The 27,470-nt window shown below is 50.9% G+C and overlaps 1 protein-coding gene across 1 annotated transcript; it reads left to right on the forward strand.

The window, feature by feature from the left end:
• GDF6 (growth differentiation factor 6) lies at positions 1-26,660 on the forward strand. Its single transcript, XM_081013006.1, has 2 exons — positions 1-441; positions 23,095-26,660. Exons 1-2 carry the CDS (start codon positions 90-92, stop codon positions 24,039-24,041), a joined length of 1,299 nt encoding a protein of 432 aa, XP_080869132.1. The 5' UTR covers positions 1-89; the 3' UTR covers positions 24,042-26,660.
• The last annotated feature ends 810 nt before the right edge of the window (positions 26,661-27,470 follow it).

The following is a 27,470-nucleotide window of genomic DNA, read 5'->3' on the forward strand; positions in this document are numbered from 1 at the left end:
TGCGCCGGGCTGGGCTGTGCGCGCTGCGCGAGGGACTCGCCTGGGCGGAGCGGGCGCGCGCTTGGCTCCGGGGCAGCCGCTCGCTCGCTATGAATGCGGCCCGGGCTCTGCTCTCCGCCGTGTTCCTCGCCTGCTTCTTCTGGGGGGATCTGCCCTGTTGCCAGCAGGCCACCATCCCCGCCGACGACGCGCCCAGCGAGCCTCTCCGGGAGTCCGAGCAGGGCATGCGAAGCCCACAGGACGGCCAAGCGCCCCGAGACGCCGCCGCCGCCCGGAAGGGACCGTCCGCCTGGGCCCCGCCGCCGCTAGTGGAGCCCCACGAGTACATGCTCTCCCTCTACCGGACCTACTCCATCGCCGAGAAGCTGGGCATCAACGCCACCTTCTTCCAGTCCTCCAAAGCCGCCAACACCATCACCAGCTTCGTGGACAGGGGGCGAGGTAAGCGGACAGGGCGCAGCCGACGGGCACCTTCTTCGGGCGGGTTCCCCGGGCCTGATCCAACCTTCTGACACTTTCCCGGGCCCGATCCACCGTCTCCTCCTCCCTCCCCCCCGAAATATCTCTCCCCCCACCCCATCCCCTCTCCTTCCAGCCTGCAGCCCTTCCGTTCTCTCCTCCAAAAAGGGCACCGATCCGACCGCGCTCCCCTGGTTTCCCCGTCATTCCTGCAGGCTCCCGAATCCCTCTCAGCTCCTGTGCATAGCTGTCAACTTTTTCCAAGGGAAATTCCCTTATTCCGAATAGGATTCCTCGCAAGAAAAGGGAAAAGTTGACAGCTATGCTCCTGCGTGCTCTGCCACCAGCATCCTTCTGGAGTTCAGTCTGAATAGGGGGTCCCACACGCGTCTCGATGTGAACACACACACTCCGGAACACTTGCACTGGAGTAGCGCGTGCCTTGCTTGGATGGGGGACCCCTCCGCCTTTCTGCGCGCTTCCTGGGGCGTCTGCCCCGTCGACTCTGGTGGGTCTCTCCGAAGAGTCCAAGGCGCACAAGAGGCCGGGGCGCCCCTTTGAGAAAGCGGCATCTGGTGCTCTCCACCGGGGAAATCGCCGTTGGGTTGGGGACAAATGCTCGCGTTTGGTTTCTCCGTTGCGCCGGCGTCTCAGAGATAAACGGGGAAAGGAGAGCTCTGTTTCTGGAGCAAGTTTTCTCCCTTCTCTCTGCTGTCTTGCCTCTGCCAAACTTGATCCAACCTTAAAGCGCCCGGACTTCGACGGAAGCGCCTCTCTCATCTGCCAGAAATGTTTCGCAGGCTTTTTTTCCATCGGGATGAGCTGCAGTTCTGGGTCGCGTTTTCTCTTCGGTGCTCTGTTAGGAAGCCGTTTCTACGGGAATTATTCTGCTCGGTGGATTAAAAGCGCAGCGGAATCCGGAGTAATCCGAAGGCGGGTGGGGATGTGTCCATGTGTTCGCGGCCCCTGGTTTCCGTGTGGGAATCCAGAGCCAGGTTAATCGCGACGGGGAGCAGGGGGGTTATCCTCCCACCCGGCCCGATTTTGTATGGCACAAATTAAGGAGCGGGGGGAATTGTTCTTTTTCGGTCAGTTTCCAATAAAACTTTGCGAGGGTCAGCGCTTGCTCGGTTCTAACCGCCAGGAAGGCGCGCCTCGGCTTCTGCCAGCTCCCACAGAATCAGAATCATTTAGCCACAATGAATATTAAAACCCGTGCAAAATAAAAAGGACCTTCGACCCCATCCGGCCCGCGGTTACTGCTGAGCAAATCCCACCGGGTTGAACGGGGCTCCCTCCCTAATGCAGGGCAGCCACCAAGGGAATCCCCCGCCCCATACACACACTTCGTATCTTTTCCACAGAAATCCGCCATCTCCTCTTTAAAAAAAAAAAAAAAAAAAACCCCAAACAAACAAATCTGGGTACAATCGCAGCATCTTCAGGTCGAGCTAGATCTCAGGATCCCCTAAAGATCGCTTCACCACCCACCCACCTCACTCCCTTGTAGGTGATGCGCTTCTCCAAGCCTTTAATGGACGGTCCCCGTCCCACTTTCCGAAATCTCTGAGGATCCTTCGGGGGATCATAAATGACCCATAAATATAACTGTAAATTCGGTCATTCCCACACTCTTCTCTCTCCTCTCACCCCTTCCCATTTAGCATGCCCAAAGCCAGGTCTCCCCACTCCACCTCGACCCACATCCCTGTTCCGGTCTCCCTGCCTGCCTCGTCCGGGCCCTTTGCGCGCAGCCGCTACCCTCCTAACCGAGCCAGAGGGTGATTCTTGAGCCTTGGAAAGCCTTGGAGGGAGCAAACATCAAAACCGCCGGCTGCAAATGGTAGTTGATTCCCTCCCACTGAAAAAAGAGGAAAATAAAAGGAATGAACTAAAAGCTTGCGCTTCGTTTCAAAAGATCCGAGTAGCTCCCCTGTCATTTAAAGGTCTCTGCCCCAAGGAGATGGGGACGCCAGCAATTAATGGGGGGGGGGGGAGCTTGAAACATCGCCTCAACCCACATACCAACCCTGAGACCGGCTAATGAGGCATGGACACTTTCCAGGCATTGTTAAGCGTTTCCCTATATGCTCCCTGGCCATCTTTACCCTGCTGGAGTAAATTGCTTCTTCTGTTTTTGTTTTTTTTAAAAAACGTGGCGAATTACTTCGTTCTTTTATTTATTTTCCTACTGGGGGATTTTAACTTACAGTACTTCCCCCCCCCCCGGGGGGGGTTTAAACTGTTTGCATCCCCCCCTTTTCCTTTCTCCCCCCCCCCATCCCGGCTCCTTACCAACCGTTGCGCCCTACCTTGCAGGTATCTCGCAGCCGGTCTTCAGGTTTAAATCTATTGCCTCCTTATTGCTTCGAAGGGCAATCGGAAAGTGAATAGGAAGGGGGAACCCCAGGCGATTCCCTTCCATTCTCACGGCAAGACCGCAAGCTTAACATGTCAGAGATTCGTAAGGTACCGTAGCTTTCACTGGAGAAGGGGAGCCCAGGAGTCTGCGGTTCATGGGAAGAGTTAACCGCGCTTCTCCTTGCGCCTCTACCTCCGCCGGCCCCCACCACCACAACGAGAGATTGATGCTAGGCATATTTGAAAGACTGTTCTCGGATGGGTTATCTGTTTGCTCGTTCATTGAGAGCAATCCTTCTAAAGGAGGCCTTAGCTGGCAGCCTCGGTTAAAAATAGCTGGTCGGTGGCACCTGAACGGCTTCTTAATTCTCCATTCTCGCTCGCCACCCCACCAAGAATGGGTTTCTAAGGAGAGAAGGGGAGAATAGCATGCAGTCTGATTTTAAAGGAGATTATCTCGCTTCTCAGCTAGGAAACGGGCCCCCACCCTTCCTTGATGTTTTTAATGTGGTTTGTTTCAAAAACCACAACCAACTTGGGACACACCTCTCCAGTTTAAATCGCTGCCTTCTAAACAAAAGGGATAGGAAGGGGGACAGTTTGTAGGCTACAGAGGACCCTGAAAACTTGGCTCCAGAGATGGATCTCACTCTGCACTCCTGGGAGATTTTTCTCCGAGAGAAGGCGGGCGATGGTGGCAGAGCAATCGGGAGAGCAATTCCCCCAGGAGGAGCCCTGGTTTGGTGAAGGGGCGGGGGTGAGGAGGAGGAGGAGGAAAGCCTTCGTTCCTCCCCCCCCCCCCCGCCGTCCCCATTGATTTTGATTTGATGTGTCACAGGCTGTGACCTCGTGCTGGACCTTCTGAGGGTTGCTTAGCATCAAGCCCCTGATTGGAGTAGTTCAACTCAGTGATCTAATTGAGTGTTCATGTCATAACATATCAAAGATTGTCTAGTCTCCCATAATGAAGGCGGGCCAGCCAATGGCGCACCCTCGACGGGGAGGACTTCAAGAGAACTTCCGTTCCTCTGAAGTGGCAGGCGACCCCCGCTTGGGCTCCCCCCTTTTTCTTTTTCAAAGCCCACCTCCCTGTGGGCTCCCCGCTCCCCCGTCCTCCAGTTAATTGCTGAGATGGGCTTATGCAGCAGCAGGAGCAGGAGCAGCTCCGGAGCACTTCTCTCCAAAGATTTGCAGGACTCCTGCCCGACGCGCAGATACAGACTTTTCATTTCCCTAACGCGGAATAATTCTCCTCCAAGCCCTCCCCTTAAGGATCGCCGCGGTATTTGCTCGCCTGGTCAATGTCGCTTTAAAAGAAAAGGCAGTAGAGTGGCTGGAATGGCTTCCTTTTTTATTTTTATAGAAATCGACGCTTCCACGAATCCCACCCACCATTTTTCTTTCACTCTGCTGGAGACTAGGGTGATTTATTGTGGATCTGGCTAAAGAAACTGTTCTCTTTCTCCCAAATCATTATAAGTAACGCGGAGTGATGGGGTTCTTCTCTGGCTTTCAGCTGAGCTTGGAGCGAAGAGAAGCGATCCTAAATCTCGCTTCTATCTCTCCTCCCCGCGCAGCGTCCCATGAGGGCCAGAGAGAGTCATAATACACACCCTCAGGAGCGCGCCCGAGCCATCCTTTCCACGGGGATAAATCCAGACTGATTTCGGCTGCAAATCGATGGGACCTGCTTAGATCTAGGATGGCACGGTTAGGACTTCGCTGGTGGTTTTTAGAAGGGCGTTACTTAAAAAAATAACACCCCCTAAAAAAGAAACCCTCCCCCTTCGGTGCAGAACTTTCAGAATAGTTTATTAATCGGAGAGGGCTCCGCTGGCTCACATGCTTTATTATTTTTGTTGTTACGTGTTTAGGGGGGAAAGTGGGGGATAGTTAGCATTAACTCCTCCCCCCTTACCATAAAGCCCGGTTACCCCCTCCCCTTTCACCACTCCTCCCAGTTATGGTCGCAAGATCAGACAGAACCTCGCTGAATGTAGGAAAATTACTGTTGGCGCATGAAGTAAACTCATTAAAACGCAGATGGTGCTTGGCTCGCTCCGCCGCCGCCGCCCTCCCTCTCCCCACGTTTAGAAACCCCACAATAAAGCAGAACAATTAGGAACTGCCGCCGGATTGAGGGGTGAACCGCAAAGGCACTTATTATTAATCATAATTCATAATAATAATAATAATATTTTCCTTGACAACTCTTTAGATATTCTTGGGCAGAAATAAATCCCATGGGGGCTCAGAGCTCAGGCTCTGGGGTGAGAAATCGGCAGGCCTGCCTGAGAGCGAGTGATTGCTGTGATTTACTACCCGAGGAAGGTGAAAGGCAGGTGAGGCGCAGGGGTTTGAAGAAGGGCTTGGGAATCCCAGAATTTTTGGAAGGCGAGGGAAGTGCAGGCAGGCTTTTAAACGCTTGGTATATTCTTGACCAGGGATATGCTAAAAACGAGCGGCAGGGGTGCAGGTTGGAAACAGTGGAAGCTCGTGGGTGCTGGGAATGCCCACGGACACGACGTCCACAAGGCATTTCTTTCCACGGAGTTCACACGTGCCTGGCGCATCAGAAATAGGCTTGCTTGGAAGAAAGCAACCGGGACTGGGACTTCAGTTTCTCATGGCGCAGCCGAAGTCCGTGAGTTCAGTCGAACTGATTTCCTCGCAGGTGAATATAAGGCTGGAAAGCACGCCGCGTGGTTTCAAAAACAAGTAAACCTGCTCACGTGTGAATTGGCCAATGCGTGTGGATTAGCAGCAACAGTTTTGTGAATGGCTATGCTCCCTGCGTCTCTGCTTTCTGCGGGTAGTTTCATTCTGACTTCGCTGTTGGCCTCTTTCTAACGCACTCCTTCCACGTGTATGTCTTCCTGTAACTCAGGATAGCACGCTACACTCCGCGCATCTGGTCGAGGGCAGCCTAGCTCGCGGAAGCTTATGCCACTTCAATACATACTTGTATTTGTCTTCAAGGCGCTGTCTTGGTTACAATCGTGGATCTCCGTTTTGGAGCACGGTTCTCTCTGCCTCGCTGAGTTTGCCTTGGATGAGTGTCTCAAGAATTCACACGGGCTGCAGGGCAGGTCCATCTGCCGCGGGCACCTCCGCGTGTCTGGGATCGGGATGCCAGGCCGGGGACAGGAAGATCTGCAGGTTTCAGCAAAGGGACCGAGAGGACTTAGCGAGGGCTGAGCGTGGCACGACCCTTTTCATAAACAGGACACTAAAAACAACAACACCCCAGCTTCTTTGAGGCTCCCCTTCCGTTCCATGGACTGTGTCCAATATTCGCCGTACTCAGAGTAGACCCATTGAAGTGAATAGACCTGACCAATTTAGGTTCCTTAATTCCAGGCCTTCTCTGGGTTGGATTTGGATACAATCCCTTGTGTACCACATGCATACCGTGTCCCTGTACAAAGCAGAAGAGAAGTGGACCGCGTGCTTGCCCATCTTTTACACCTGAGTATTTTATCTTCGGGGGTCACCAAGGTGGCGCCCCCATGTGCCGTTAGACTCCAAGTCTCATGGCCCAATGGTTAGAGTCGCAGTCCAACAGCATCTGAAGGTCACCACCCGTGGTAACCCTGCTGTGACGCCTCTTGTAGCCTCTCCCTCTGAATCGGAGGACACGCGTGTGAAAGTTGGAGAACTTGGAAGGGAAATGGAGTTTGTTTTTTTAAGGTTTAAGGAAACAGCAACAGAGGGAGACTTGCGGTCCCTGCCCGTTTACCCGGAGGGAAGTCCCATTTGTCCCTCAGTAGGTGGACTGGGGCATCAAGCGTCACGTGTGAACACTGTCCACCTGCTGGCTTTGCATTGCTGCTGGTGTGGAACTTGAGGAAGACGCTGTTTTTAAAGCATTGAGGTGGGTGGGTGGGTGGGTGTATCTCTCTCGTGTGTGTGTTTCCAAATTCGTGTCGATATTTCCTGCAAAAAGAAGGAGAAGCCAGGCAAGCAGGCCGCAAAGCGCTGCTGTGCTCGAGCTGGGCATCTCCCTCGGTTCTTGGTAGACGCGTCTTTCATATCCCTCGGGGGGGGGTTTGCGGGTAGGCGAGAGGGAAGGGAAGTTTTTCGAGGGGCAGGGAGCGCCCGCAGTTCGAAAACAACCCCTGCGGGGTGGGAAGCAGGGCTGGGCTGCTACGGCTGAGGAATGCGGATCCCTCTGGCAGCTCCTCTCGGGCTGCGTGTTGACGGAAAGCGGCGGGTTTCTAGGTGGGACCATCCGCCGGCCGGCCGGGGCGAGGGAAGCGCAATCCGGGCCGCGCCTTCGGGGCTGTGTTGTGGTTGGCGAAAGGCGAATGAAATACAAGCATGGAAGTATTTTAATGGGGAATAAGGGAATTCACCGCTTTTAATGATGGGGCGACCTTGTATTCGATTTGTTTGAGCCCCTTATAAAAAAACAAAACAAAAACAACAAACCGCTAATGCAGACCAGACGGCCGGAGCGACGGAGCCCCGCAGACGGTTCCAATCTGCGCTTCCTGGCCCAGCAAAGAGGTAGAAGACCCGGGATGAAGGGAGGGGGACCAGCCTGGGGGTCCTTCTCCCCCCCCCCGCGCCCCCCAGCAAGCCTGCACTAAACTGAGTTGGAGGCACATTGTCTGGACGCAGGAAACTCCTGGGATGAGGACAGTGCTGTTGTGACCCCCTCCTAAGCATGTTTACTCCGGAGTAATCCCTACTGAGTTCAGTGGGACTCCCAAGAAAGCGCCTAACTTTAAGCTGCCGCCCTAGGCAGACTTATTTCGGAAGAAGCCTCGCTGAACTCGGTAGGACGCTTTCCCCCCCTTTTTGGGGAAGGAAGCGCAAGTGAGCGGACACATCTGGTTAGGTGTAGGGGCGGGGAATTAAATAACTTGTTTGCAACGAATGTCTGCAGGGTTTAGAGGCGTTTGGCAGGCACCTCTGGTGAGATCGGGAGGGCTTGGGTCCAAATTGCTCTGTGTTACTCTTTGACGGTATTGGCCTGGGTTTACTCCAGGCCTGTTGTTCCGGGGCAGGAGATTTGTAAGTCTGAGCCCGAGGCAACCTGATTTTGTATTTTGTTATTTTATTTTAAGGGGGAAGCGCGATAGACACGGCGGAACGGGATCGTACAGCCACGTGGCTCGTGGTACTTATTTATGTATCCAAAACTTTGCCTGCCTTTCGGATCCTGCTCTGGGGATTGAATCCACCACAGTACAGTACAGTGGTACCTCGGGTTAAGTACTTAATTCGTTCCGGAGGTCCGTTTTTAACCTGAAGCACCACTTTAGCTAATGGGGCCTCCTGCTGCTGCCGCGCCGCCGAAGCACGATTTCTCTTCTCATCCTGAAGCAAAGTTCTTAACCTGAAGCACTATTTCTGGGTTAGCGGAGTCTGTAACCTGAAGCGTATGTAACCTGAAGAGTATGTAACCCGAGGTACTACTGTACTGGGAAGCGGAGAGACGTAGAGGATAAGAGAGGCGAAAACGCAGCACTTTACGCTGGGAGGAGGTTCGTTTCTTCACTATAACATCCGTCTGTCCAGTAGCATCGCAATAACTGGCCTTGATTCGGATTGGCCTAGGACGTCAGTTTGGAGGATTTCTCGCTCCCGAGTTCTCATTATGATGTAAACTGGGTCTGTGCGTGGAAATGTCTTTCCACAAGGGAAACGCAGGTGCCCCAAGGAAAACAGCCCCGTCCTATGAGCTCGCTGCGTGCAGAGCTCGCTGGCGGGAGGGCGCTATATCTCCTGCGTCTCACTTGGGGGTTTCGCAGGCGCATAGGCTTGGGAACAGAATGCTGACCGAGGTAGGAATTATATTGCATTATGGAATCGCAGAATGGAAAAGTACCCCAGGGGGTCATCTAGTCCAACCCCTTACAATGCAGGAATCCCTGACAGAGGGCCATCCAACCTCTGTTTAAAAACTTCCCACGAAGGAGAGTCCATCGCCTTGCGAGTGGTGGTTTGATATTGCAGAGATCTTTGGACTGCCTTAGCCTGCTGCTGTTTATGGAACCGGTTTTTATACATCAGAAACCACGGAAGAAGTTTGTTGTGGAAGGAAGCAGCAAGCCAACAAGCAAATATATACAGTATAATGATTACACGCCTTAATGTTTTGGTGGTTTTTATAATGCGCAATATAAATTAATCATCATCATCATCATCTGGTCACCTGCATCGACGTTGAAGTGCCTTTCTATATTCTGTAAACCGCCCAGAAGCCTATTTTTTGGCATGAAGCCGTATGGTAGGGCAGGAGACTCCTAATTTCGCGATCGTGGGTTGAAGACCCACATTGGACAAAAAGATTTCTGCATTGCAGGGGGTTGGACTAGATGATCCTCGGGATCCCTTCCAACTCTGTGATAATGAAATAAATGTAATAACAACAATGCAGTTTTTTGCTTCAGGCTGCAGACCTGTGCTGACTTACCTGGGAATAAGCCCCACTGCCATTAATAGAACTTCTGAGTATTATTTTTATTTTAAATTTGTACACCGCCTTTCATCTGAAGATCCCCCGGCGGTTCACAACAGGAAAAAAACCAAATAAGCACGTATGCGGGGCTGCAGTGTCATATATCCCCATTCACTCTCAGATGAGCTTCCTGGGTTCAGTCAAGGGGAAGTGGCTGCTCAGACTGGCTGGAATAAGCGGAATTTATCCTATCTCTCCTTCCTCCCTTAGCGGCCCTTGGAGCCCCACATTTTACGCGTGACGGCGATAGGTGTATATCCCTCCTGAAGAAGGTCAGGACGGGAAATGCTTGCTTGAGAATTCCTGGTCCAAAGCTTTAGCCACTTCCCTAGCTGTGGAAAGGCGGTGTACATTATTTTGTGCCAGACAGATATAGCCCTCCAGATTTTGCTGGGCAACTCACATCAGCCCAAGGATAGCCAGTAGTCGGGGGAGGGGTGGTCCAACACCCACACCTTCATTTTGCACCTGTGGTGCCAATACTAGGTTCCTCCCTCTTCCCCTTTAATCCTTACAACAACCCTCTACCCAGAGAGAGGAAGAAGAAATGATTAACTAGTCCACGTTTTGGGTCCAAGCACGGGATTTGAACCCGGTTCTTTTCGCTCGAAGCCCAGCGCTGCATCCGAAGTTGGTGCGCTGCAGATGTCCTTAGACTCCAAGTCCCATCAGCACCAATGAGGACGGATGATAGGAATTAAACAACATCCGGAAGGCACTGCAGTGGCTTCCTCTCTGGACCCTCCTGCTCCAGGAATGATGGACTTGTTCCTGTGTGCGTCAGACTCCTACCGTCCTCACCCCACTGGGGATTTCCTTCGGACGGCGAGGCGCTTCGAGGCAGACTTCTCCGCGCTGCCTACCTCTCCGGGTTGCACGTGATCCTGAGTTAAAACTCTTGCTTAGTTGTCTCCATGCAGGAGAGCAGGGAGGCCCAGTCTCTCCTTCCATCTCCAGGGCGAACCCAGGCACCTCTTCCTACCGATCACCGCCACGACAGTATGTTTGTGTGCGTTGGGAAGGATGTGGAGAGGAAGAGAGGTAACAAAATGGAGAGGGGAATTATTTCACGCGCTGCTGAATCTCCTTGGTCTGTGTGCTGCGTTCAATGGGCCTGACTCTGAGCTCTCTCGCCATCTTGGGGAAACCAAAGCTGCTCCAGTGATCAGATGTGGAAGCTGAATAGACGCAGCTATTCTCCCTCTCGGCCTTCCCAGCCATGGGCGAAGCCAGGATTTTAGTTGGAGGGAGGGGGGCGGGCTCAGAACCTCAGATTTGTATTGACCTTGACCCCCCCCCCCCTTAGCTACGCCCATGTTACCAGCCGTCTTTTGTTGCGCATTAATGACGCTCTGCTCCTGATTCTATGGGGCGGCTGCTCAGGATCCCCCTCTCAATGCTATTTGCCCCTGCAAAAATCGGGGGCGGGGGGTCATACTGCTTCATTTCCCACCAGTGCATATCCTGCAACACTTCCTGCTGGAATCCTGTAACATTTCACACCAGAAGTCCGCTTTTGTCCTGCTGTTGATGCGCCGCAACCCCTCTGCCCCGCCCCCGGACAGCAATAAGGTGGTAGCATTGCGGAAGCATGGCAGAAAAAACTTCTTCAGCTGCATTGCAAGTATTTGTGCTAGATGAACTGTTGGGTCCCTTCCAACTCTATGATTCTGTCTAATCAAGCAGAATAAACCCACCATTAAAGGAGGATTATTGAGCCAAGAACACGTTGCAGACAATAAAACAGCAGTTTGTGGGCCATCTCTCTCTTATTTTTACTCTCAACAGCTTTTTCAGGGTTGCAGTTCTTTCCACTCTTGCCTGGGAGAAAGCCCTACTGAAAATAATGGGATTTACTTCTGAGTAAAGAGCGTGCACATCCAACGGAAGCTTGCAGTCTCATGTTCTGTTGCATTTGGGAGCTAAAGGAGTGGCGGATACTCTCGTCAGAACACATATTATTTATTTTAGTCACTTGAGAAGTTTTATTTTTAGTGACACGCAAGTTGACCCGTTTTATCTTGAGAACCTTTCAGTTCGACAAAGTGCAACTTTACCCGCCAGAAAGTTGCGGAGACTTTTTAAAGGCGTTCCCTGGGCTCAGCAATTGTAGGGATTTCCTCGCGCAATTGAAGTGAAGCAGTGGAGAGGGAGAAGCGGGAGGAAGCCGCTGGATTTCCCTGAGGGATCGCCTCTCCCCACTCGACCACCTGGATCTGCAGAAGGGGCACTATTAGAGGCGCCACATAATCGCTACTCAAACCACACCTGGAAGAAAGCGTGCTTTTAGTGTGGGAGCACCCAAACATTGGAACTCCCTGCCTGTGGACGCCAGGCAGGCGCCTTCCCTCGGCACTTCCGGATACCTGCTTAAAACATTTTCATTTAGGCAAGCCTACCAGGGCGCAATAAAACGAGATGAGCGCCGCAACCCCAGAGTCGGCCACGACTGGACCTAATGGTCAGGGGTCCCTTTACCTTTTTACCAGGGCGCAACACGTAGACGTGCTTTAATCTTTTCCCCCCTTGTTAATTTGAATTGTCATTAATGCTTTTAATTACGTTAAAATTACTTTTATTGATTATTTTAATGGTAACCCCCTTAAAGGTTTTACTAAAATCAAGCTCTGTATACATTTTATTAAAATAATAATTAAAAAAATGAAGCCCTGCTAAATGGCTGGAAAGGAGACTGCTTATCTTTAAACGCAGTGTTATGCATACTTACTAGTGAGCCAGTCCCATTATAGTCCAGGGAGTAAACAAATATAGTTTCGAACTGGCAGTGGCCAGTTTCTCGTATGATCGTCCCCATTTAATACAATGGGGAAACAGTGCCAGTTGGACCTATCTAGCGCTGGGTGAGCCATGCACCGCCATAAATGGTTGGACTCCAGCTTCCGCTTCCGGCAGCCTGCATGTCCAGTGGTCAGGGATGATGGGAGTCACCATCCTTCAACATTTGGAAGGCCAGGTGTCTCGCTTCGCCAGGTAATGGCCTGCTGTCCTTCACTCGTGTGCAGTGCAGCGCCGTCTCAACCCAGAAGCCCAGGGAATTCCGTAGCACCGTTTGATCGCAGCAGCCTTTACTGACACCTCGATCGTTTTAATCTGATTTTGTAAAGCGGTTTAAACTCCCAGCCTCTCCATCTTTCTCAACCGCGCATTGGTATTTAGCAAAACACTATACGGGTTGTATACATCCTACTCAGAGTAGACCCAGTGATATTAATGAGCCCAAGTTAGTCACGTCCATTAACTTCGATTTGTTTACTCTAAGACTGAATGCAATCCTGTTGTGGGTTGTGGTTTGAAAAATCACAATTCTGCATTTCTTCCTTATTTTCGTCTTGTGGCATATATATTTTCGGTCGTGGAAGATTCAGGTGCTGAAATGGTCCGAAACGGGAATTGTACACACACCCCTTCGATTACACCTGTCTGGTTAACTGAGTTTAAATTCTAGTTTTCCACGAAGACGCTGGCTTGTTGATTAGGCTGTCCGGGCTAAATCTATCAAGGCTTCAAGGATTACTTGGATTGATGTTCCCTAACAGCAGTCTATGCCAGCCTCCCCAACCTGTTGCATTGCACTCCAGTTCCCATCAGCCCCGGCCTTTTCGCGTACAGCAGATGGTCAGGAATGATGGGAGTTGTAGTCTAAGCGCTTCCCGCAGAATTGGCGAAGGCTGATGCAATTAAGGGGGGGGGGTCCTGTCGTATGACATGGCCTTGGCTGGACTACATATCCCATCATCCTTGTCTGTTGGTGTTCCTTTCAGCTGAGGCTGATGGGAATTGGAGTCCAACAACTACTGGAGAGGCCCCACTGCGGGTGTCAAGGCTTCACAGCAGCCTTCAACCTAGTTTGGGCAACCACTTGAAACATCCGAAGGGGCCACCAAGTTGGAGAAGGTGGAGACTTCGGTTAGGAGGCGAGGCGCCCTCCCTTTTCGACGTGCGCTTTCCAAGACGGTTAAATGACCGGAGCGCACCGTTAATGAAAACCCGTCCTGGAGTAATATTTATTATAACTACTCTCCCTGGGGTGGAAGACAATGCCACCCAACGCGAAAAGGCCCGTCTCGCTCTGCCTCAGACGGGCCGAGGCGCAAGACGAGGCTGTCACGGCTGTTACTGTGCAGGCTGCGGGTGTTTCTTGACCAGCCACCAGGACGGTCCTCGACGGGGGCTTTCAGCCGCCAATGAAGAGCGGGGCTTCCAAGGGCCTCCCAAACAGCTAGGTTGCTCTCTTCGCTCCTTGAGCTTCAGCCTAGCTTGGGGACAGACGGGAGGAACGGGGCAGTCGTCCGAATCTTCTGGTAAAGAGAAAAAGATAAAATCTTGAGGACTAGCGCCTTGGCTTGCCATCTCCAGGGAGTACTGGTGGCTTGCACGAACCTTGGCGAAAAGAGACTACGACGGCAGTGCAGAGAAGGACGTGAGAGGCTGGGCGGGGAGCCGCTTCATACCAGATGCATCTCAGTGCACGCCTTTCGATTTTGTTTTATTTTCTTTTTAAAGAAAAACCTCCTTTCGAGGGCGAGAAATCACCTGACACGCCAAGGAGGAGGCGGTGAGGCAGAAGGAAATCGGGGAGGGGGAACCGGAACGGAAAGAGGTAGCAAGCTTAAAATGTTTAACCTGATTTAATTGTAGGGCTTCTAACCATGCAGCCAGAGGTCTGCTTACTCACAAAGAAGTCCCACGAGGCTTCCTCGACGGCAGCTCAAAGACAGCAGCTGGGCGGGCCAATGCTGCTCGCCCATATCTCCACTAGTAAAAGGAGGCGCCGTTTTTGTTAGACTGAGAATCCAGGGAGCTGTCTAGAATTACCCCGAGGGACCTTTTCCTAGGAAGGGTCAAGATCCTCCGGGAGCTAGAAATTTGCCCCAGACTGCTCACCTCATAGTGGTAGATCCCGGGAACTTTGATTGAAATGAATGATGCGTAGAAAGAGTCCACTCAATTATAAGCCAGGCAATCCTATCCTAAGCACGTTCACTCAGAAGTAAGCCCAGCCAAAGACTATATGACTTACTCTCTCGTAAAACTGCGTTCCTACGATCCTGAAATCTACTGGCTACAGTGGGAATTTCCTCTGATCAGAAGAGGTTAGGCTCACACGGTGTAGAAACCTACAAACAAACGCGAAGGGAATTGGTTCAGAGCGCAAGTGCTTTGAAGTCGCAGCATCGCGTGTTTTTTTGGTTTTAAATCGTATTTGAAAGAGTACTTGGTTGAAACGCAGCAAGCGAGCTGACGGTCGCTTAGAATTCCGATCCCTTCCCACTTAATTCCCAAAGGATGGCTCGCAGCTTTAACTTCATTTCTTTGAAACACGCTTACTTGGGAAGCAAGTTCTCTTGCAGCCGCCAAGCTATCTGAGCGCAGAAATGGTGGCCGCGATCCTACGCACGCTTAGGAAGAAACCTTAGACAGATGTAAAAAGCGCTGCGGAGTCTCTGAGAAACCTGGACAGGGGTGGACAAGAAACTTTTTCTGGAATTGCTTCCAAGTAGATCTGCTGCAAATCCTCCTTCCTTCAGACGACACGCCTTTATGAACCCAACAGAAGGAACTGCTCAACAAATTAGAAGAGGTCTGGAGCGTCCAAAATAGTTGAACCCAGAGGGGGAAGGGATGCAGAGAGAGAATATAACTCGGACATCGTTGCCCAATGCAAGCGAGACTTTAGGAAAAATAACGTTGCGCCGAGAATCCATTGCAAGCCCGAGTTCCGCCCTTCTCTCCGACTGTTGCATTCCTTGACCAGTCCTCACTCGGTTGTTTTGGGGTCCCCTCCTGGGCTCTCCAATATATATATATATTTCTGCAAAGCGTTGGACTCGTCGACCCTGCTGAAAGCTCCTGTGCGCGGTGACGGTGCCGTTTGGGCTCCATAAATCAGCGGCACTCAAAGCCTGAACATGGGGGAAAGAGAGGGAATAATGAAACAGGCTAAATAGGAATCCACCCAAGAAATCTCCTATGTTTCGGGCCGCCGCCCTTGAGTTACTTCCTTGCGTAAATCAAGCCGACTGAAATCAGTGGGACGTAATTCAGCCTGAAATCCCCAATGAATCAATAAGTCTGGATCCCGCCCCCCTCTTTTATTAGGGCGGACGGGGATCGTATTACAGGTCAGGACGGAGCTCTAGTTCCGTTTAGGAATAACCGCAGCTAGCCGGTGAGAAGGCGGAGGGTTACCCCACCCTTTCCTGAAAGAAGCAACTTTTCCTTTCTAGAAACGCCCCCGTTTCCAGTTTAATTTAAGGCGCTGGAATCTCGGGGAGCTGAAGAGGCGCGACTCCGGCGTTTGCTGCAGCGCCGAGCCTAAGCGGGGAAGAGAGACCCGTTCCCTTCGGTAGGGCTTTCCGCCCAGGTGAGTGAGTTGGTTTGCGGCTGCAGCCTCAGATGAGCTGGTTTGGAAATTGCTGGGTAAGGATCGCACGGTTTTCACTTCAAAGCAGAGATTCCCTCGGTTGAGGGTTGGAGTGTGTGGACCCCCATTTCCTCCTGAAGTTTCCAACACCTCTTTCTCTTTCCCCTTCCCCGTATCCTATTGTCAATAAACCAACAGGCAGAGAAGATTTTGCTCATTCTTCTTATTTTTAAAAAATCGTTCTTATGGCGCTTTGCAGCGCATCTTACATAAGCCTTGGCTCAGTTATGGATCCGCCCTGGGATAGCTCAGTTGGTAGAGCATGGGACTCTTAAACTCAGGGCTGGGGGTTCAAGCATCACATTGGGTGAAATATTGGACTACGTGACCCAACTCTGATTCTATGAAAAGGGAACCGAACCGTACTGGCTTGTGGGTCTCTGAAGCAACTCCTCCGCTATGCGCTTTGAAATGGTTAAGCCGGTTCTGGCATTCGCTACGGCCGTGTTCTATTTATTTTTCTAAAAAAAATTTATTTATCTTTTTAATTGCTTTAATTGCCCTTGATGTGCCTGAGATGAGGTGTGGCCTTTGAAATCTTCCCTCACTTTAATGAAGCACTTTCTTGACCACTGAGGAAGGGATTAATTCGGATTGAGGGATTACCAAACCGAGCCAGCCAGAAGTCAAAACGGCTAGTTTCCAGAGAGGGTGAAACGAGACTTCTAACTAAACTGGAGGATGTGGGAGGACAGACCCTACCATCATTTGCATCTCATCGTGTGTATGTGAATATATATTAATTTTGGACCTTCCTTTTGCAGATTTGATGTGTTGGGATTTTCTTTGGCTAGGCTTGAAATGATAGATAAATTCTGTCGCCTTGTTGTAATGGGAACAAACAACAGCAGAAAACAAAGGCCTTCACATCTGAATGAACTGAAACGCGCCTTGCCGTCTGGGTCTAATTCTGTGCAAATTCCCTTGGACTTTGATGGCATTTATCCCCAAGAAAGCGACCCCATTTTTATTCTAGGGGTTTGCGGATTATCGACTAATTTGACCGACCACTCGATAAACCATTAGACTAGAAAATGGTGCGCCTGCAGCCCAGTTCCTCCGGTTAGTGGCAATTCAACGGAGGCGCCAAAGCGCATCTGGAGGACGCTTGACTCGGAGGGAGCGTGTGTACGATTGTGCCCACCGTCCGGAGACTGGAAATCCGAATTCTTCTCCTTTGCTCCTGGGCCCTGGATTACTCCCACTTTCATTGATGGGGTTTAGGGAACATTTGCTGAACTCAGTCAGTGGCACCGGGGCTCTTCCCAATCCTCGTCTGAGCGGCTTTGCTACGGAGAGGGATAACCCAAGTAAATCTCGGATTACAGCCATAATCTCTGCTAGCATATATGTATGTGTGTGCTCTGTGTGTAGTATTTCTACCCCACCATTTTTCTCCAAGGAGCTTGAGGCACCTTACATGGTGTTCTCTCTCTCTCTCTCTCCTCGTATTTAAACCCCACAACAACCCTGTGACGTAGGTGAAGGAAAAGGCAGATGCTTTATGCAGTCAGACCACTGGTTGAGGTAGCTCAATACTGTCTACACTGACTGGCAGCTGCTCTCCAGGGTTTCAGACAAGAAGTCTCTCCCAGCGCTACCTGGAATGATTGAACCTGGGACCTCAGAGCGCCCTGCAGCTTGCTGGCCCCTCGCATGCTGCCAGGAAGGAAGGAAGGATTTCTCGATCCTGTTTGTATATACAGGGACATTGTAAGGTGCTTGACTCTGAGCCAGATCATCGGCCCATTGGGCTCAGTGTTGTTTACACAAGTGCTTTTCAGTCTTGGGTCCCCAGCTGCTGTTGGACTACAACTCCCATCATGCCTAGCTAGCAGGACCAGAGGTCAGGAACGATGGGAGTTGTAGTCCAACAACCACTGCTGGGGACCCAGCTGACTGCCAGCTGCCCTCCTTTTAAGACAGAAGACATTCCCACCCCTATCTGGGGACCCCTGTCCCTGTCTGGCGACAGATGCGTGGTGGATGCGGAGGGAAATGGTTGTCGGTGCAGTCGTTGGACAGGAGGAGGAGCGGCATGGTGTTGCCTCCTGGGCAATGGGGCTGGTTAGGTCATTTTATCTCAGTTTATCATAGCCACGCTGCCATTTGATCTTAATGAGCATAGCTTCACTTCAAAACGAGGTAGGGAAGCTCAGCTGCCTTTGCGGGGGCGTGAGGGGAGGTTTATCGTTGCTAATAATAAACGCAATCCGCCGGTTGAATCAAGGCGATGACGTAATAATCGCCTTGCTGGATACCGCGATGATGCAGTAATCGTTCTGCTGGATCGGACTCAGATTTATCTTGTTCTTACTAGATGCCTCTGGGAAGCCCAAAAGCCGGGCGTGTAGGTGGCAATCCTCACGCGTCTAGTGTCCCAAGGTATACTGCTTCTGAACATGGAAGTTTTATTTAGTTGTCCCGGCTAGCGACCGTCGATAGCCCTACCCTGCATGAATTGATCGAGTTTTTGTTATTCAAGCCAAGGAGGAGAAAGTCAGATGTCTACCGGTGAAAAAAGATTTAGAAGTGGTTAAGACCGTTTGCTTTGCTTTTAACTTGATATGATTTCTTATAATGAGAGCGAGCGAGCAAGAGAGAGATGGCGAGTGATTTCCTTTCAGAAAGAAGAGCAAGTAATGAGGCCACTCAGTATGTGTTTCCCTTTATCAACTAAATTTCACTCCATGTCTCTTTAAGGAAGGGGCGTGGCCAAAAGGGGCGTGGCAATGATGAATGCGTGGGGCTAACAAAGGAAGACTAGAACAATAGTTAGCTACCACCGAGGTCTGCAGCTGCCTAGAGTGCAGATCTCAAGAGACCTTTAAGGAACACAGCTTTATACAGGTCAGTTTATATTATATCTGACATTTTACTTTCATATTTTGAAGAATTTTATCCTTTCTACAATGCATATGTTTCTGAACACTGAAGTTAACTATTTGGGGGGAAGGGGGATGGGGTGTAAGTAGCTACTTTGCCTGGGCCTCAAAATAGCCTGGCACCAGTATTGCTACCAGGGACGCAGGTGGCGCTGTGGGTTAAACCACAGAGCCTAGGGCTTGCCAATCAGAAGGTTGGCAGTTCAAATCCCCGTGGTGGGGTGAGCTCCCGTTGCTCAGTCCCTGCTCCTGCCAACCTAGCAGTTCGAAAGCATGAAGTGCAAGTAGATAAATAGGTACCGCTCTGGTGGGAAGGTAAACGCCGTTTCTGTGCGCTGCTCTGGTTCGCCAGAAGCGGCTTTGTTATGCTGGCCACATGACCCGGAAGCTGTGTGCCGGCTCCCTCGGCCAATAAAGCGAGATGAGCGCCGCAACTCCAGAGTCGGTCACAACTGGACCTAATGGTCAGGGGTCCCTTTACCTTTACCTAGTATTGCTACCACCGTCACACACAAGTCCCTTGAGGATGATGTGTGAGCTGAGGGGAAAGCAGAAAGGTAGAGTGCTGTGTTAAGTATGTGCGATGGTATGCCTACCTGCGTGAGTGCAACATGCGTGTTCCTAGGTGCTCACTTTGGCTTTGGATGGATGCAGCAACCCCCCCCCCCACCAGTACTGAACAAGAGCAAACGGGCTCAAAGGTAGGGATGGAGAACCTGTGGTGCTCCAGATGGTTGTTTTTTTGGACTCTCATCTGCCCCAGCCCAGCATGGCCACTGGACGCAGATGATGCTGGAGGACCACAAGTTCCCCACTAAACCTGTCCTAAGCACTTTGCCTTACCATCAAATCCACTCTGGACTAAGAGTCAAACTTGCAACCGTGTTTATTTGAAAGTAGTTCCCATTGAACGTTTCCCCAAGCCAATGGGACTTTCTAAACATTCATCCCCACTTATTCTGCATATTCCTTCATGCCCCTGCTGGCATCTTCAACCCTATTCCCATTCCTCCTATCCCTTCTTTTTGCAACCCCCTTTGCACTCCCATTTCCACCTTCACAAACTTTTCTCACCCTCCCTCTTTTCTCAGCATCCCCTTGCACACAGATCACCCCCATTTTCCATGTCTTATTTTCTCTCCTATTGCATAGCCAGCCTTTGCACATATATACCATATTAAGGTAAAGGGACCCCTGACCATTAGGTCCAGTCGTGACCGACTCTGGGGTTGCGGCGCTCATCTCGCTTTACTGGCCGTGGGAGCCGGCGTAGAGTTTCCAGGTCATGTGGCCAGCATGACTAAGCCGCTTCTGGTGAACCAGAGCAGCGCACAAAAATGCCGTTTACCTTCCCGCCGGAGCGGTACCTATTTATCTACTTAAACCCCAATAAAAATACATACCACATTATCACCTTCACCCCCTTTTCCTTACCTCCTCATTCCTCCATTTCTCAACTCTCCCTTACAGACAGACCCCTCCTTTTTAATGCTTCCTGCTCTTTCCAGCATGCACACCCACAACCATGGTGATACATGTTACTGTAGCTTTAAGATGAATAGAATTGTATCAGCGACCTTTTTCAGTTACAGAAGGTTAAGTTCAGTGGATTATATATGGGTGTTTGCAAATATCTCTTCTAAATTTGTGACATATTGAACTTCATGGCATAAGAAAAACTTCTGACCACTGAGCAATGCAGTGAGATATACTTTCCTTCCAGTGTTGCAACACCAGACTTTTTGGCCACCAACAGGGCACACCTGGCCCAAGTACATTTGACCCTCTGGTCAAGGCTTGTGGTAATGGAATATGACTTAGTGTGAGCATCCAATAATTTTATGGATTTCTCAGGACTAAGATGATATGGATGACGACTTCCATCCAGAACGCTGCCACGATCCTCTCCCTTAGAATAATACAACTGAACATCACTGGCCTGAAACCATGTCCAAGTTACTCAGTAGTAAGGGCCACTGAACTTGGTTGGACACACTGCTGAGTAAATATACACCAAGCCAGGCATGTAAAGCTAGAATAGGTGAATATGCTTTGAACCTATGCTGCTGCAAATCTTTTTGTTATCCTACATCAAGGTTGAGGAACCTCAGGTCTAGTGCCTCCCAGACCTCAGGAGCTAGGATACTCTCCAAGCTATGCCCATCGCTGGGACATCCTCCTTTTCCCAGGTCACGTCCCTAACTAGTTGTATGGTGATCCCTCCTTGGGTGCGTTTTGCCTGATGGGAGTGCGTCCTTGAACTATGGATCATGCCTTTTGCTTTCATGGTTGTGGAACAGAGACACAGAGAGGGTGCAGAAACCTCTGACCTGTAGGTGGGTGGAATGTAGCCCTCGCAAAGGAAAGAGCAAACTTTTTCAGCAGGGGGCCGGTCCACTGTCCCTCAGACCTTGGGGGGGGGGGGGGCTGGACTATATTTTTTTTGGGGGGGGGAATGAACGAATTCCTATGCCCCACAAATAACCCAGAGATGCATTTTAAATAAAAGGACACCTTCTACTCATGTAAAAACATGCTGATTCCCGGACCATCCATGGACCAGATTGAGAAGGCAATTGGGCCGCATCCGGCCCACGGGCCTTAGGTTGCCTACCCATGGGAAAGAGTCACCTCTGTAGCTCCTCCCACTTTTTGCCTCTAGCCCTGCCCACCACTGGGATGTGTCCCCCGAAGGCTGCCTATGAGGAAATGTGGCCCTTGGTCTGGAAAAGGTTCCCCTATTCCTCTGCTATACAATCCCAAACAACGTGCCAGCCCGTGTCTATGGGTGAAATGCATAGCTCAAAGGAGCGCAGGAACCCTGAGCCAATTTTAGCTGGAAGGGTTACGGCACTCTCTTTTGGGGTGGGGGCGCCAATGTGAAATTGATTCTTCCTGTCACTGGCAAGTTGGAAGGTCTTGATTCCCATCCATCACCCTCCTGCGCCTCCCCTCCGCCCCACCCGTCTTCCCAAGACCTTTTAACCAGGTCCTTTAGCTTGTAAAAACACACTGATTAGGAATACTAGTAGTGACCTTCGCGATCAATAAATAACGGGGTCTCTTGCAAGCCGTTTCAGCCTCCCTTTCCCAGCTTGAGCTGCAGCGCAGAGCTCACGAGAGCAGGCTCTGTGTGGTGACACTTTTACTGTTGAAATATATACTGATTTTTATTAGCTCTTGGGGGAAACCCAGAGGCTGGGGGAATTTTTTTGTATTTGCTGGCCTGTAAACCTTTTTTATTGGAAAGCAGCTAAGGCGCGGGTGGGGGGGTGGGGGGGTGGAGAGAGGCTTGAATCTGGTTTGCTTTTCACAGCCTACACTTTGTACACAATATGTGTCAAAAAGAGAAATCCAGGTTTGTGTCAGGGTGAATGTACGGTAATCCACGTGAGCACACATATAAGCAGTTTTTGGAAAATCAAAAGAAATGCGTTTTTAAAATATATACAGTATAAAACAGAGGAAGAGGGCATCTATTTTGCATGCAGAAGATCCCAGGTTCTTAAGAGAGCAAGGCAACAACAGAGAGCAGATCCCCAGCGCTATAGATCTACTCTCAGTACTCCTGGTTTTGTTTTAGGGGGACAGCAGGGGTTCCACTAGCAACTACTGCAGCCCACCCAGTCCATCCCAGTCTCTCTGCCCTGGGGGATCCTGTTAGCCTGGACTTTTGAGAGAAAGATAAGGGGCCCTTCTGCACAGCAATTGCAATAAATGCAACCAAGTTTTTCTGCAGCATCCACAGGACACTCCTCATCAAATGCCTCCTGCATTCCCACCCTCCCTAATCCAGAATAGACAGATTTTTCCATGGAAATGGTAAATCGGGATGAAGTGGGAAAATAATACAGGGCAGCGTATGGCAATATGTGGATGCCGCAGAAAGCTTGTACCCACAAGCAGCAACCACAATAACTGGCCGTGAGGACTCACCAAAGCACTGTGCTTCGAAATGCAAGGAAAGCCACTTAAGAGCTTCCCTAACACCTTGAAATGTCAAGAGGCAACAGAAATTGCCTTCCGAAAAAGTGGAGCTAGCCCTCCTCTTTGGGCTATACAGATAAATGCCATCTACAGTTGCGTTAACTGATGCGCAGCCTAGCTCAGTTGGTAGAGTGTGAGGCTCTTTAAGCTCTGGGTTGTGGGTTCAAGTCCCAGGTTGGGCAAAAGAGTCCTGCATTGCAGGGGATTGCACTACATGACACTCTTGGTCCCTTCCAATTCTACAATTCCATGATTTCAGTGGCAGTCCATTTCATCACCCTCCCACCCCCCTTAGGAAAGAAGTCCCCTGGATTCCATTAGGGACCTCTAGGCCCCGGGTATTTTAGCAGCTCCCCTTTCTCTCTCGTGCCAAGCCAGGCTGCTGGAAGAGGTCAATTCTACCTGGGCAAGGGCCGCCTCCTCCCCACCCCGCGCACGTTCCCGCTTCAGAGGTGAAACTGACTGCAATTATGCGTTTTATCTTGCAGACGATCTTTCGCCCAGCGCTTTAAGGAGACAGAAGTATTTGTTTGATGTATCGACTCTCTCCGACAAAGAGGAGCTGGTGGGAGCGGAGCTGCGGCTCTTTCGCAAAGCCCCTGGCGATCATTCCTCCAAGGCGCAGACAGGCCTGGCCCATGTGCAGGTCTCGCCCTGCCTGTCGGGCCGCCTCCTGGACTCCAGGACTTGGGGCCTGCACGAGGCGGCGTCGGCCCAGGCCGGGGGCGGCTGGGTGGTGTTTGATGTGTGGCAGGCGCTGCAGCCTCACCAGCCCTGGAAAAAGCAGCAGCAGCAGCAGCCGCAGCAACTGTGCCTTGAGGTGCGCGCCGTCGCGGGGACTCGAACTCACGCCCAGCAGCCCCTGCTGGACCTGCGCGATCTGGGTCTGGGGCGAGGCGCTCGGGCGCAGCAGGAGAAGGCACTGCTGGTGGTTTTCACCAAGTCCCGGCGGAAGAATCTCTTCTCCGAGCTGCGCCACGAAAGGGGAGCCCAGCAGCAGAGCGCGCACGCGCCTCCCCAGGAATCGACGGCTGCCGCGCAGTTGCGCTTGCAGAGCCGTCGGATGAGGCGCACGGCTTTCCACAACCGCCACGGCAAGCGGCACGGCAAGAAAGCGCGGCTGCGGTGCAGCAAAAAGGCCCTGCACGTGAACTTCAAGGAGCTGGGCTGGGACGACTGGATTATCGCCCCTCTGGAGTACGAGGCGTACCACTGCGAGGGCGTATGCGACTTCCCGCTGCGCTCGCACCTGGAGCCCACGAACCACGCCATCATCCAGACCCTCATGAACTCCATGGACCCGGGCTCGACGCCGCCCAGCTGCTGCGTGCCCACCAAACTGACGCCCATCAGCATCCTGTACACGGACGCGGGCAACAACGTCGTCTACAAGCAGTACGAGGATATGGTCGTCGAGTCCTGCGGGTGCAGGTAGCGCCGCGCCTCTCTGTCTCCCCCTGGAGGGAAGAAAAAGAAGCACCAGGGAACTTGGGGAGAGAGAAGGAGAGAGAGCGCGAGCGCGCCCACGAGGGACTCGCTAGGGGTAGCCCTGCGCAGGGAGGAGAAAGCAAAAGAGGCGCTCGACGGGGCGGCCGCTGCTGCAGTTGCCGCCGCCGCGCGGGCCTGGGAAGCCCTCTGGAGTGGGATTGAGGAGCGCGCCTGCGCCCTGCTAAGCCCGTTCCCCCCCCAGCGCTCCGTGCACTTGTCAAGGGGTAGCCACGTTGGGGCGGAGAGGCGAAGAGGCCTGCTAGAAATTGTGCCTGCTCCCACCCCTCCCTGCTGCCCATCAGCTTTCCAAGTTCAGGATTCCCTTTTGGTGGACGGAGCAGACGGCAGTTTAAGGAGCAAGGAAAGCCAGGGCAAGAACAGCTCTCCTCTTGTTCGGAAAACACGGGGCAAAGGCTAGGAGGAGAGTGGGCATCTTCCTGATGCTCTGTGGCTAGGAGTAGCTGGCCCCAGTCTGCTCCCCCGTATTTGATATTAGGAGGTGTATTGGTCAGGCAGAGTTTTTCCAGAGATGGCGGTCACTTTAGTTTGATCTCCTCTTACCTGCAAATCAGAGATGCTCAGAGTAGGGGGTGCAGGGAAGCAGAGGGGGCTGGAAAGGAAATCCAGATCAGCAGTGCTTTGGAGATCAGTATTGTGAGAAATGGTGATAGCCGCTTTCATGAGTGATGCTCATGGTGGCTGGTATCTCCCCCATCCCAGGATACCCATGTCCCCCTTCTACTTTCCATCCTCCACAAGTAACTTAGCACATGCTTACAAATTGCCTGGATGGTTTTGTTTTCCAGATTGTAGTTTTACCCAGGTGGGCAGATAGGAAAGCACCTGTCTCAGAGACACTTCCTGTCGAGACATCAGCAGGCAAATCATTGCAGGGGGTTGGACTAGATGATCCACTGGGTCCCTTCCAGCTCTACAATTCTATGAAAGCAGGAGGCTGAGGTCTAGGGGATTGCCGTGGGGAAAGGGGCCGTGGGAACAGAAAATGCCAAATACTTCCTGTTAAGTGTCAGATTGTATTCTTTGCGTTGGCTGAAGATATAGGCTTTCTTTTAAGAGGAGAAATGGGAAAGAGCCAGTGCAGAACAGAGCTGGCTTGATGTTCCTCCAGAAACATCAGGAAGTATTCTCCTTTTTGTAGCTTTGCAAGGTTAGCAGGCTGAAACAGCCTTCGACACCCCTCCCCCCCCCCAAAGTGCAATGCCAAACTGTAATTACCAGTGAGGTTGGGCTTCAGATCCTAGTAATGAAAAGCTGTGAAAGGAGTTTAAAGAAAGCACACACAAGATGGGTCCCCCCCCTTTTTTAAAAAGATAGGTTGGAAACGCCTTTTAGTTTCAAGGTAAGTTTCGCCAGGGAGCTGAATTAAGTTCCAGGAGAAGGCAGGCGCCTTACAGGAAGCTACAGCAGTATTACACAGTTGCGCAAAGTGATGCCGAGAGCAAGTGCGTCGCTATGAACATTTGCCTTCTTTCCCAGCCTTCCGCGAAGAATGGCTTGACGTACAAGATAATGCACTTCTGAGCATTCCTGAAGTCCATGGGGAGATTCCTTCCTCCAGTGAATTCTAGAGCGGTTAGACTATATCTTGACTTCACAGAGCTGCAAAATGGCCGGGGGTGGGGGGTGGGGTGGGATGGGGTGGGGGAGAGAAGTACAAGTGTAAAAAAAGTAAATAAGTAAATAAATAATATAATGATGCTAATAAAGGAAAGTCTCGGCCAGGAGCAATAATTGTTCTTTAATGCACACTTTGGTTTGGATGCACTGTTGTTCGTATTGAAGCTGTAAATACTTGTTTATTTAAACAGACTGCAAAGTGCAGAAATGGTGGCAAACAGCATTCATTTCTCCCCCTCCCCCTAAATGTCCAAAACATGATATGCACTCAAATGTCTAATTTTTTTGGTTAAAAAAGTTTATATTTGAGCTGTACAGAGTTGAGCATTAATCCAATATTTCAGCTGTATGTCTGTAACATTATCGTCCCTCTCCCCTTCTTGAAATGTTATTGCAAGAGTTAAAATTCTGTGTTAATAATGGAGAGTTCTTTTTTTCTGTTGTCTACCTCACTACATTGCAAGAGCACAATCCACCGGGAAGGTCTGCATGCCTTGCTGCGAAAGGCCTGTAGCTTAGTGGTAGAGCATCAGCTTTGCCTGCAGACGTTTCCAGGTTCGATCCCTGGGCGGAGCTGGGAGAGACTTCCTGTCCGAAACCCTGGAAAGTTGCAGCCAGTCATTGCGAACAATACTGAACAAAATGGGCCATTGGTATTAAGCAACTTCCTTTGTTCTCATGCTGCTACGCAGTTCCTATTTCAGTGAGGCTGAAGAAGGAGAACTTCCTGCTGGGTTGTGCGCCAAATAATATGCAACTCTTAAGGCTGCGTACCCATGGCATTTTATTCGAGAACCAATGGAGACAGTGCTTCCCCCTCCCATGTAGTCCGCACACAATTTAGATCTGTTGCATATTTTTTTGCCCCTGAAAAGCTCTTCTTGAGAAACTGGCTCTGTTCTGGAAATAAAAGCTCATTGCGGATGGATTCTGCATTGCCGTGCAATGTGCTCATTTGCAAATGGATGAAAGCAGCTGTAGGCAGTCCCAGCAGTGGGGGTGTATCCCTACACCTGCTTGGTGATGCTATGGGTGGGCATATAGCAAGTTCCCAGTCACCACTTCCTGCTTCGTTCACCCAGGGCATGTGCAGGGAAGAAAAGGAGGGGTTAGCCTAAACAAGGGGAGGGGTTTCAAATGTCTTATCCGGTAACCACACCCACCCTTGCAGATAGCAGGATCTAGAATCTACAGTAGTTTGAAAGTGACATGTTGTGGACAAGAATGAACAGTTCCTGATTGAGAAAAAATATCACTTTTGTGCTACAAATGGATTAGTGTGTACGGAGCCTAACACTCTTTAAGGTAAATTAATATTCAGAACATTTTTACTGGATGGTACTTAAACCACAACTGTATTATTAAACTCTTTCCTCCCTGGAAGCCAGTTGCCTTTTCTGTTCTATTTTGATTAAATACCCGTGCATTAAAAACCAAAAAACCCCAAATCATATCTGGATGTTGGCTACAATTCTTAAAATCTATTAGTCGATCTGAAAGAAGCACCAATTAAAAAACAAAATTCACAGACCTTTGTGATTTAAACCCCCCTTTTAATGTATATTCTCAGGAACTTCTTAAGGGTAACTTCTGAAAATACGGAAGCATTTCATGAAGAGTGGAAGCTACATCTGTTGGGTAATCCCAGTGAAAAGAAGGAGAAGCAGCATATAAATGGCAGCTGTGTTTGATACTTTTAAAATACATTATATTCTATGCAGTGCAAAGGGGGCGGGGG

This window comes from Podarcis pityusensis (assembly GCF_964106645.2).
Source record: "Podarcis pityusensis genome assembly, chromosome: 7".
In the NCBI taxonomy this organism is placed as follows: Eukaryota; Metazoa; Chordata; class Lepidosauria; order Squamata; family Lacertidae; genus Podarcis; species Podarcis pityusensis.